Raw genomic sequence first — 12,891 nt, 5'->3', positions numbered from 1 at the left:
ATCATGCCCTCTTCTCATTGCTGCCGCCAGGAAGGAGGTACAGAAGTCTGAAGGCACACACTCTGTGATTCAGGAACAGCTTCTTCCCCTCTGCCATACAATTCCTAAATGGATATTGAAACTATGAACACTACCTCACCTCTAAAATATTTTTTTTGGACTATTTTAATCGATTCAATATACATATATGCTTACTTACTGTTATTTATTTACTTTCTTTCTATATTATCATATATTGCACTGAACTGCTGCAAAATTGTTAACACATTTCACTACACATGCCGGTGATAATGAACCTGAATTTGATTCTCATTTATTTCCCCTATGGAATCAGGCACAGCGCGGACAACCTTAGAAACCGCCCTATCCGTTCTGGTTAAGGTTTGAACAGGCAGTGCGGAGGCCGTTCCGGGTGAGGTGCTAAGGACCGCAATCATGGTGCGCAAGTTGAAGTTCCACGAGCAGAAGCTGCTGAAGAAGGTGGACTTCATCTCCTGGGAGGTGGACGGGAATCTGAAAGAGCTGAAGGTGCTCCGGCAATATCGCATCCAGCGGAGGGAGGACTACACCATGTGAGTCCGTGGTCTCTGGGAGGGAGGGCCGGCTGCGGCATGGCGGGTCTGGAGGCTGGGCGCTGCCATCGTGGGACGGTGGAGGTTCTAAATGCAGGTTCTGTTTTCGTGGGGGAGGGGCGGTCTCCTCTCCCCCCCCCACCCCCCAGCCCCCAGCCCCCACCCCCCCAGCCCACATTCCACTTCAAACTACCCTTCACCTCCCTGATAAGCTGAAAGGGGTTTTCAGTATGGAGTTGTTTTTCCGATTATACGGGGCCCTGATGGGACCACATGAATATTGTTCCTCGGTCTGGTCTCCTGGCTTGGTTGGATATCCTTAATTAAAACGTTAGTTTGTTCTGTTTTCCTTTATATTCTAACATCTATTGCAGACATAGGAAATTGCAGATACTGGAATCTGGATTAAAAATGCTTCAGTAACTTCGTTTATACACACACAACCTGAGCATTCAGGCAACAACTACGAAGGGAAATAAACAGTCAACGTTTCAGACTGAGACCTTTCAACAGGACTGGGAAGGAAGGGGACAATAAGGAGGTGGGGGAAGGGGAGGAGTGCAAGCTGGTGGGTGGCATGGGAGAGTAGGTGAGGGGGGATGAAAAGGAGTATTCTGCGAAGTTGGAAGGTGATAGGTGGAAGAGGTGAAGGCCTGAAGAAGTCATAAGATAGTAGATGACAGTGGACTATAGAATAAAAAAGAGGAAGTGGAAAACCAGAGAGAGGTGAAAGGCAGATCATGAGGGGAGGAGAAGAGAAGGGGTGGGGGGGTCACCAGAATAAGGGAAAACAGGTGGGGTGGGGAGGAAATAGGGGTTTAGGGGGCAGCACCTCTACTTATAAGTTTGTGAAGATTTGGTATGTCATCTAAGATTTTGACAAACCTCTAGATGTTTGGTGGCGAACACATTGACTGGTTGCATCTTGGCCTTGTGTGAAAAACTAGTGGATGTGGCCCAGTCCATCACAGGTAAAGCCTTCCTCATCATGGAGCAGATCTACATGGAATGCTGTTGCAGGAGAGCAGCATCCCTCACCAGGGACCCCCCCAACACCCAGGTCTTGCTTTTGCCATCAACAAGGTTGTAAAGTGGCCTCAGGACTCTCAGCACCAGGTTCAAGAACAGTTATTACCCCTCAACCATCAGGCTCTTGAACCAGGGGATCATATCACACAATTGAACAGTCCTGAGTTGAACAGGTACTTTGGATCTGTCTTCACTAGGGAAGACACAAACAGTCTCCCAGATGTAACAGTGGCCAAAGGACCTAGGGTAATGGATGAATTGAAGGAAATTTATATTAGGCAGGAAATGGTGTTGGATAAGCTGTTGGGTCTGAAGGCTGATAAGTCCCCGGGACCTGATGGTCTGCATCCCAGGACACTTAAGGAGGTGGCTTTAGAAATCTTGGACGCATTGGTAATCATTTTCCAATGTTCTATAGATTCAGGATCAGTTCCTGTGGATTGGAGGGTGGCTAATGTTGACCCTCTCTTCAAGAAGGGAGGAAGAGAGAAAACAAGGAATTATAGACCAGTTAACCTGACGTCGGTGGTGGGAAAGATGCTGGAGTCCATTATAAAAGATGAAATTATGACACATCTGGATAGCAGTAACAGGATTGGTCCGAGTCAGCATGGATTTACGAAGGGGAAATCTTGCTTGACTAATCTTCTGGAATTTTTTGAGGATGTAACTATGAAAATGGACAAGGATGTCCAATGGGCAAGAGCCAGTGGATGTAGTGTACCTGGACTTTCAGAAAGCCTTTGATAAAGTCCCACATAGGAGATTAGTGGGCAAAATTAGGGCACATGGTATTGGGGGCAGGGTACTAACATGGATTAAAAATTGGCTGGCTGACAGAAAACAAAGAGTAGTGATTAATGGGTCCCTTTTGGAATGGCAGGCGGTGATCAGTGGGGTACCGCAGGTTTCAGTGCTGGGACCGCAGCTGTTTACAATATATATTAACGATTTAGATGAGGGAATTAAAAGTAACATTAGCAAATTTGCCGATGACACAAAGCTGGGTGGCAGTGTGAAATGTGAGGAGGATGTTATGAGAATGCAGGGTGACTTGGACAGGTTGGGTGAGTGGGCAGATGCATGGCAGATGCAGTTTAATGTGGATAAATGTGAGGTTATCCACTTTGGTGGTAAGAACGGGAAGGCAGATTATTATCTAAATGGAGTCAAGTTAGGAAAAGGGGAAGTGCAAAGAGATCTAGGTTTTCTTGTACATCAGTCACTGAAAGCAAGCATGCAGGTACAGCAGGCAGTGAAGAAAGCTAATGGCATGCTGGCCCTCATAACAAGGGGAATTGAGTATAAGAGCAAAGAGGTCCTTCTGCAGCTGTACAGGGCCCTGGTGAGACCCCATCTGGAGTACTGTGTGCAGTTTTGGTCTCCAAATTTGAGGAAGGACATTCTTGCTATTGAGGGAGTGCAGCGTAGGTTCACAAGGTTAATTTCCGGGATGGCGGGACTGACATAGGTCGAAAGATTGGAGTGACTGGGCTTGTATACTCTGGAATTTAGAGGCTGAGAGGGGGTCTTATTGAAACATGTAAGATTATTAAGGGATTGGACACGCGGCAGGCAGGAAGCATGTTCCTGCTGATGGGTAAGTCCAGAACCAGAGGCCACAGTTTAAGAATAAGGGGTAGGCCATTTAGAACGGAGTTGAGGAAAAACTTTTTCACCCAGAGAGTGGTGGATATATGGAATGCTCTGCCCCAGAAGACTGTGGAGGCCAAGTCTCTGGATGCTTTCAGAAAAGAGATGGATAGAGCTCTTAAAGATAGTGGAATCAAAGGTTCCAGGAACTGGATACTGATAATGGATGATCAGCCATGATCACAGTGAATGGTGGTGCTGGCTTGAATGGCCTACTCCTGCACCTTTTGTCTATTGTCTATAATCCATCACTGAAATGTTCTCACTGACTGGACTCACTTCCAAAGACTCTTCATCTCATGTTCTGGATATTTAGTGTTTACTTATTTATTATTACTATAATTTTCCCTTGTTATATTTGTGGAGTTGTTTTGCACATTGGTGTTTGCTTATCTTGTTGGGTGCAGTCTTTCACTGGCTCTCTTGTGTTTCTTGTATTTACTGTAATTGTCCATAAGAAAATGAATCTCAGGTTTGTATATTGTGACATATATATACTTTGATAATAAAATTATTTTGAACTCTAAATGTTATCTGAAGTTAGAGCAGTTTATATTCATGCCTTTAGATTTGAGTCTACCTGGATAGAATATGATGTGTTGCTCCTCCAACCTGTGCTTTGCCTCATCACGGCAGTAGAGGAGGCCATAAGCTGACGTGGCACTGTGGGAATGGCAATTCAGATTGAAATGGGTGGTCACTTGGAGACCCTGACTATTGTGGCAGACAGTGAAGCTGCTCAGTGAAGTGGTTCCTCAGTCTGTGTTCGTGTCTTGTGTAGAGAGGGCTTCAATGGATGCTATAAATTACCTGAAAAGGCTCTCGGGTGAAGTGCTGCCTCCCCTGTTTAGGGTCACGAATGGTGGTGAGGTGTAGGCAGAGGTATTCCACTTGTCCTGCTTGGAGTGATAATTTCCAGCAGGGAGATCTGTGGAGAGCGATGAGTGAAGAAGGGAGAGACACTGCAGAAAGTGTACCTGATGGTGAGATCTCATTGGAGATCACAGGGGTTACGGAGAGTGATGTGTTGGATACCGAGGTAGGTGAGGATAGGATACCTATCAGCACTCACACAATGCTGGAGGAGCTCACCAGGCCAGGCAGCATCTGTGGAGAAGAGTACAGTCGACGTTTTAGGCTGAAATGTCAACTGTACCCTTCTATGGATGCTGCCTAGTCTGCCAAGTTCTTCCAGCATTTTGTGTGTGTTGCTTGGATGTGCAGCATCTGCAGGCTTTCTCTTGTTTGTGTTAGGATACTTATCATTGTTATTGCACAATGTGCTGACACTTTGCAATAGTTCAGCTAAGCTAAAAATATTTCGTTGATTTCTGTTTGTACTCAGTGTCTGAGGCCTCTCTCGTAAGTGTCCAACAATAGTCAGCCAACGTTGATGGATTTCGGTTGCCCTGATACTGTTTCTCCATGATCGCAATGTCCTGGTGAAACCTTTCACCATGCTCATCACTGACAGCGCCAAGATTTTTAGGGAAGAAGTCAAAATAGGAATGTAGAAAATGAATCTTTATTGACATGTTGCACTTCATGGTTTTGTATGCTTGAAACATGCTGTCGACCAGCTGCATGTAGTTTGGTGTCATGTAGTTGCCAAGAAAATTTTGGGGTAGCATGGTAGTGCAATTGTTAACACAATGCTTTGCAGTACGGGCGACCTGGGTTCATTTCCCACTGCTGTCTGTACATTCTCCTTGTGACCGCGTGGGTTTCCTCTGGCTGGTCTAATTTCCCCTGATAATCCAAAGACCTACTGGTTGGTAGGTTAACTGGCCCTTGTAAGTTGTCCCATGATTAAATCGGGGGATTGCTGGATGGTGTGCCTCAAAGGGCTGGAAGAGCCTGCTCCACGTTGTATCTCAATAAATAGTAATTTTAAAGTAAAATTTTCAACAACGTCCTTGAATCCCTTCCATGCAATTTTCTCTGGTCCCACTGGAAGTTCTTCAAATTGCCTGTCATTGATGACCTGTTTGATTTGTGGACCAACAAAAACACCACCTTTAATCTTGGGATTAGTTATTGTGATGTGAATTATGAATTGAAATAACAAATACAGGTGATTTTTTAAAAAATTGTGTGTGATAGAAAAACTTCATGGCGGTTTTTGTGATCTGTAGCCTAAAAACCATAAGATAAACCCAAAAGTATTCAGGAAGCAACGTCTTTGTTGTCCAGTGTAATCTGGTTTTGGAGATGGAGACAGAGAGATTAAGAAAGGAGAGAGGGGTGTCAGAGACGAATCAAGTAAGTTTGAGGGCAGTGAGGCTAAACACCTCATATTCTGTCTGGTAGTGCTCGACTTGATGGCATGAACATCTTTTTTTCTCTAACTTCTAGTTTTTCTCACCTCCACTTTTTTTTTGTTTCATTCTGGTAGCTCCCCCAACTATTCCTCTCCCCTATCATGACTTGCCCATCACCTCCCCCAGTTCCCTTTATTCCATGGTACACCGTCCTCCTCCTTCAGCACTTTACCTCTTTCATGTAATCACCATTCAGCTTTTCATATCGTTCCCTTTTATTCCTCCTTTCTCCACCCACACCCTTCCCCCTATCATCTGCCAGCTTGGTGGGACTCTTCCCCAAACCCCCACCTTATTTTGGCTTCTGCCCCCTTCCTTTCCAGTTCTGATGAATGGTCTTGGCCTGAAATGCTGACTGTTTATTCCCCTCCTTAAATGTTGCCTGACTTGCTGAGTTCCTCTAACACTTTGTGTGGATTCCTCAAGATTTCCAGCATCTGCAGAATCTCTTGTGTGTCTGCTGGAGTAACTCAGTGGGTCGAGCAGCATCAGTGGAGGGAAATGAGCTGTTGATATTGAGTCAAGGCTGTTCAGTCTCATGTCTTTCCACTAATGTCAAATGCCAATAATCCGGCACCTGATACTCTGGAAATCCAGCTTTGTTGTTGTCTGGCACGCTTGTCCGGACTGTAAGCCACCATCCAGAACTGGAGTCCAGGCTGCAGTCTGCATGCATAACTGGAGCCAGGTTTAGGATCTGGCATACCATGGATCAGAAATCTGGGTTGGTTTGTTGCATGAGCTGTGTTTCCGTGTTTCCTCCTTGTAAACTTACCAGGTGCTGTGGTAAACTTCATAGCATCTTCATATTTTTCAATATATACATTTGGTTATTAATGTGATTCTAGAAATCATCAGTACAGCACCATCAAAGGCTCAAGGCCACTGGGTTATTTGTGGGTGTGCAATGAAGGTTAACTGAATTGATTCCTGGAATGGAGTTTATTTTCTTATGAGGGAAGCTGAAACAGATTGTTCCTCTATTCCATGAAGTCTAGAAGAATGAAAGGTCTTGATGAAATGTGCAAAATTTTTATAAGGCTCCACACAGAGGATGCGGAGCTGTTCTAATTGGTGAGCTGTGCTGCAATCAGGCATCATGTTCTCAAAAGAAGATACAGAAAAGAGGGTCTCCATCCAAAATCTCTTCTGTTTATTTCCCTCCATAGGTGCTGCCTAACTTGCTGAGTTCCTCCTGCATTTTGTGTGTGTTGACAGAAGGAGGAATTTCTACACCCTCTGGGTAGTGGTTTTGAAATTCTCTGACTGAATACTGTGGTGCCTCAGTCTTGATGTATATTCAAGACAAAACAATAGATTTCTAAATAAAGCAAATCAAGTATAGGGTTAGTGTGGAAAAGTAGTCATAGTCATGCTGTACAGAAACAAACTTTGCCCCATTGTGCACATGGCAACAATTGAGTTATGTTCGTCCATTGTCAACGTCGATGAGGACCTCGACACCATTATGATGGTGTCGAGACTAGCGCATGATTTGGATTTAAGTGAGGGAGAGTTGCGCAATTGAGTGCTATTTGCACAAATCTCATTTACTAGCATTGGTTTTGAGTTAAAAGATCAGCTTTGATTTGTAGAATGGTAGAAGTTATTTTTACGTTCTATGTCAATGATGTGGATGACAGAATTGAAGGCTTTTTTGCGAAATTTGCAGACAATACTTTGATAGGCGGAGAGGCAGCTAGTTTTAGACCATAAGATATAGGAGCAGAATTAGGCCATTTGGCTCATTGAGTCTGCTTAGGAACAGTAACAGCTTCTTCCCCTCTGCCATCCAATTCGAAATCCTGAACACTACCTCTTTTTTAAAATATATATTTCTATTTTTGCATGATTTTTCATCTATTCAATATGTATACTGTAATTGATTTATTATTATTCTAGATTATGTATTGCATTGAACTGCTGCTGCTAAGTTAAATTTTAAAACCTATGTCGGTGACATGTCAGGATCTCAAAGGTAGTAATCTTGGGAATACTGCCTGTGCCACATGATGGTGAGCAGAGGACAGAATGAGGTGGAGGATAAATGTGTGGCTGAGGGATTGGAGCAGGGATTCAGATTTCTGGATCATTGGAACCTCTTTTGGGGTAGGTGTGACCTGTACAAAAAAGACGGGTTGCACTTGAATCCGCGGGGGACCAATATCCTGGTGGGGAGGTTTGCTAAGGCTACTGTGGAGAGTTTAGACTAGAATTGCTGGGGGGTGGGAACCGAACTGAAGTGACGGAGGAAAGGGAGGTTGGCTCACAAATAGAGAAAGCTTGGAGACAGTGCGAAAGGGAGGATAGGCAGGTGATAGAGAAGGGACGTGCTCAGACCGATGGTTTGAGTTGTGTCTATTTTAATGCGAGGAGTATTATGAATAAAGCGGATGAGCTTGGAGTGTGGATCAGCACTTGGAGCTATGATGTTGTGGCCATTACAGAGACTTGGATGGTGCAGGGGCAGGAATGGTTACTTCAAGTGCCAGGCTTTAAATGTTTCAGAAAGGATAGGGAGGGAGGCAAAAGAGGTGGGGCATGGCACTGTTGATGAGAGATAGTGTCACGGCTGCAGAAAAGGAGGAAGTCATGGAGGGGTTGTCCACTGAGTCTCTGTGGGTGGAGGTTAAGAACAGGAAGGGGTCAATAACTACGTGTTTTTTTTTATATAGACCATCCAATAGTAACAGGGACTTTGAGGAGCAGACAGGGAGACAGATTCTGGAAAGGAGTAATAACAGGGTTGTTGTGGTGGGAGGTTTTAATTTCCCAAATATTGATTGGCATCTCCCTAGAGTGAGGGGTTTACATAGACACACAGAAAACCTACAGCACAATACAGGCCCTTCGGCCCACAAAATTGTGCCAAACATGTCCCTACCTTAGAAATTAATAGGCTTACCTACAGCCCTCTATTTTCCTAAGCTCCATGTACCTATCCAAAAGTCTCTTAAAACAGGGGTCCCCAACCGTTTTTGCACTGCAGACCGGTTTAAAAAAAAAATGGGGGCAGGGGGAGTGTTCAAGAAGGGTTGCCAACTTTCTCACTCCCAAATAAGGGACATTTGTGTTTACCCTGGGAAAGACTACCATGACCATGAAGCCTTGCGCGGGCACCTGTGTGCGCATGTGTGTACGTGCCGATCTTTTTCCTACAAATTGGTTTTGGCTTAATCTTCCCGATTCTGTTAAGTGAAACTACACTGTACATACATTATTTCTACGTTATGTAGGCTGTGTATTTATCATATCATTCCTGCTTTTATTATATGTTAGTATTATAGGTTTTATGTATTATTTGGTTTGATTTGGTAGGTTATTTTTTGGGTCTGGGAATGCTCAAGAATTTTTCCCATATAAATTAATGGTAATTGCTGCTTCACTTTACGCCATTTCGGCTTATGAACCGTTTCATAGGAACACTCTACCTTAGCGGGGGAAATACGGGACAAGGGCGGTCCCGTATGGGACAATCCAATTTAGCCCAATATACGTGATGTCCCGGCTAATACGGGACAGTTGGCAACCCTATGTTCAAGTTCAATAGTGCGTGACAGAGAATGAGGAAAGGTGCAGCTGACTCATATCGTCAAATCATATCGTTTCTTCACGGCCTGGTGGTTGGGGACCACTGTCTTAAAAGACTCTATCGTATCTGCCTCCACCACCGTTGCCGGCAGCCCATTCCACACATTCACCACTCTCTGCGTGTTTAAAAAAAAAACAAACATCTCCTCTGTACCTACTCCCCAGTACTTTAAACCTGTGTCCTCTTGTGGCAACCATTTCAGCCCTGGGATAAAGCCTCTGACTATCCACACAATCAATGCCTCTCATCATCTTGTACACCTCTATCAGGTCACCTCTCATCCTCCGCTACTCCAAGGAGAAAAGGCCAAGTTAATTCAAACTTTTAGATTATGAGGACACGCAGTCCTCTTTTATTGTCATTTAGTAATGCATACATTAAGAAATGATACAATGTTTTTCCAGAATGATATCACAGAAACACATGACAAACCGACTTTAAAAACTAACAAAAACCACATAATTATAACATATAGTTACAACAGTGCAAAGCAATACCGTAATTTGATAAGAGCAGGCCATGGGCACAGTGAAAGTCTCAAAGTCTCTCAGAAGTCCCATCATTTCATGCAGATGGTGAACCTCCAGCGCCGCAAACTTCCCGATGCAGCATGCTGGAAGCATCCGACCACAGTCTGACTCCGAGTCTGTTTGAAAACTCTGAGCCTCCGACTAGCTGTCCGACACCGAGCACCATCTCTGCTGAGCGCTTCAACCCCGGCAATAGGCAAAACCAAGGATTTGGGTCCTTCCCCTCTGGAGATTCTCGATCGCACAGTAGCAGTGGCAGTGAAGCGGGCATTTCAGAAGTTACTCCAGGTGTTCCTCCGTGCTTCTCACGGCTGTCTCCATCAAATCCAGATTGTGCACGGCCTCCTAGTTAACACATACGATATTCATTCGGAACAGCTGCGCGCGCTGCCATCTTCTCCTCCCTCCATTCTCATAAGGCATGCTCCCCAATCCAGGCAACATCCTTGTAAATCTCCTCTGCACACTTTCTATGGCTTCCACGTCCTTCCTGTAGTGAGGCGATCAGAACTGAGCACAGTACTCCAAGTGGGGTCTGACTAGGGTCCTATATAGCTGCAACATTACCTCTTGGCTCCTAAATTCAATTCCACGATTGATGAAGGCCAATACACAGTACGCCTTCTTAACCACAGAGTCAATCCGCGCAGCTGCTTTGAGCGTCCTATGGACTCAGACCCCAAGATCCCTCTGATCCTCCACACTGCCAAGAGTCTTACCATTAATACTATATTCTGCCATCATATTTGACCTACTAAAATGAACCATCTCACAATTATCTGGGTTGAACTTCATCTGCCACATCTCAGCCCAGTTTTGCATCCTATCTATGTCCCGCTGTAACCTCCGACAGCCCTCCACACTATCCACAACACCTCCAACCTTTGTGTCATCAGCAAACTTACTAACCCATCCCTCCACTTCCTCATCCAGGTCAATTATAAAAATCATGAAGAGTAAGGGTCCCAGAACCGATCCCTGAGGCACTCCACTGGTGACTGCCCTCCATGCAGAATATGACCCGTCTACAACCACTCTTTGCCTTCTGTGGGCAAGCCAGTTCTGGATCCACAAAGCCATGCCTCCTTACTTTCTCAATAAGCCTTGCATGGGGTACCATCAAATGCCTTGCTGAAATCCATATACACTACATCTACTGGGTAGAGTTTATTGGGTGTGTTCAGGAACCTTTCTGGACACAATATGTAGATAAGCCTACAAGAGGAGAGGCTGCACTTGATCTGGTATGGGGAAATGAACCTGGTCAGGTGTCAGGTCTCAGTGGGAGAGCATTTTGGAGATAGTGATCACAATTCTATCTCCCTCACCATAGCATTGGAGAGGGATAGGAGCATACAAGTTAGGGAAACGTTTAATTGGAGTAAGGGGATATATAAGGCTATCAGGCAGGAACTTGGAAGCATAAATTGGGAACAGATGTTCTCAGGGAAACGTACAGAAGAAATGTGGCAAACGTTCAGGGGATATTTGTGTGGGGTTCTGAGTAGGTACGTTCCAATGAGACATAAAGGATGGTAGGGTACACGATCTGTGGTGTACAAAGGCTGTTGTAAAAATCTAGTCAAGAAGAAAAGAGCTTACGAAAGGTTAAAAAAAGCTAGGTAATGATAGAAATCTAGAAGATTATAAGGCCAGCAGGAAGGAGCTTAAGAATGAAATTAGGAGAGCCAGAAGGGGCCATGAGAAGGCCTTGGCGGACAGGATTAAGGAAAATCCCAAGACTTTCTACAGTATGTGAAGAGCAAGAGAATAAGACGTGAGAGAATAGGACTTAATGAATACTTTGCTTCAGTATTCACTATGGAAAAGGACCTTGGCGATTATAGGGATGACTTGCCGTGGACTGAAAAGCTTGAGAATGTAGATATTAAGGAAGAGGATGTGGAAAGCATCAAGTTGGATAAGTCACCGGGACCAGACGGGATGTACCCCAGGCTACTGTGGGAAGCGAGGGAGGAGATCGCTGAGCCTCTGGCAATGATCTTTGCATCATCAGTGAAGACGGGAGTGGTTCTGGAGGATTGGAGGGTTGCGGATGTTGTTCCCTTATTCAAGAAAGGGAGTAGGGGTAGCCCAGGAAATTATAGGCCAGTGAGTCTTACTTCAGTGGTTGGTAAGTTGATGGAGAAGATCCTGAGAGGCAGGATTTATGAATATTTGGAGAGGCATAATATGATTAGGATTAGTCAGCATGGCTTTGTCAAAGGCAGGTCGTGTCTTACAAGCCTGATTGAATTTTTTGAGGATGTGACTAAACACATTCATGAAGGTAGAGCCATAGATGCAGTGTATATGGATTTTAGCAAGACATTTGATAAGGTACCCCATGCAAGGCTTATTGAGAAAATAAGGAGGCATGGGATCCAAGGGGACATTGCTTTGTAGATCCAGAACTGGCTTGCCCACAGAAGACAATGAGTGGTTGTAGACGGGTCATATTTTGCATGGACGCCGGTGACCAGTGGTGTGCCTCAGGGCTCTGTTCTGGGACCCCTTCTCTTTGTGATTTTTATAAATGACCTGGATGAGGAAGTGGAGGGATGGGTTAGTAAGTTTGCTGATGACACAAAGGTTGGGGTGTTGTGGATAGTGTGGAGGGCTGTCAGAGGTGCAAAACTGGGCTGAGAAGTGGCAGATGGAGTTCAACCCAGATAAGTGTGAGGTAGTTCATTTTGGTAGGTCAAAAATGATGGCAAAATATAGCATTAATGATAAGACTCATAGCAGTGTGGAGGATCAGAGGGATCTTGGGGTCCGAGTCCACAGGACACTTAAGGCTGCTACGCAGGTTGACTCTGTGTTTAAGAAAGCATATGGTTCATTGGCCTTCATCAATCGTGTGATTGAGTTTAAGAGCCGAGAGGTAATGTTGCAGTTATATAGGACCCTGGTCAGACCCCACGTGGAGTACTGTGTTCAATTCTGGTTCCCTTACTGCAGGAAGGATGTGGAAACCATAGAAAGGGTGCAGAGGAGATTTACGAGGATGTTGCCTGGATTGGGGAGCATGCCTTATGAGAATGGGTTGAGAGAACTCGGTTTTTTCTTCTTGGAGTGATGGAGGAAGAGAGGTGACATGATGGAGGTGTTCAAGATAATGAGGCATTGATCGTGTGGATAGTCAGAGGCTTTTCCCCAGGGCTGAAATGGCTAGGATGAGAGGGCATAATTTT

The 12,891-nt window shown here is 44.8% G+C and overlaps 1 protein-coding gene across 1 annotated transcript in view; it reads left to right on the top strand.

The window, feature by feature from the left end:
• Window positions 1-386: 386 nt before the first annotated feature.
• The window catches only part of imp3 (IMP U3 small nucleolar ribonucleoprotein 3), a 222,851-nt gene continuing 210,346 nt past the window's right edge, over window positions 387-12,891 (top strand). Inside the window, exon 1 of the mRNA XM_063064874.1 lies at window positions 387-572. Within this exon, the coding sequence (XP_062920944.1) occupies window positions 436-572 (137 nt within the window). The 5' untranslated portion in view covers window positions 387-435. The remainder of the gene's footprint in view (window positions 573-12,891) is intronic.

Source organism: Mobula hypostoma, chromosome 12 (assembly GCF_963921235.1).
Source record: "Mobula hypostoma chromosome 12, sMobHyp1.1, whole genome shotgun sequence".
Lineage (NCBI taxonomy): Eukaryota > Metazoa > Chordata > Chondrichthyes > Myliobatiformes > Myliobatidae > Mobula > Mobula hypostoma.
This window is presented reverse-complemented; position numbering and strand designations above follow the sequence as displayed.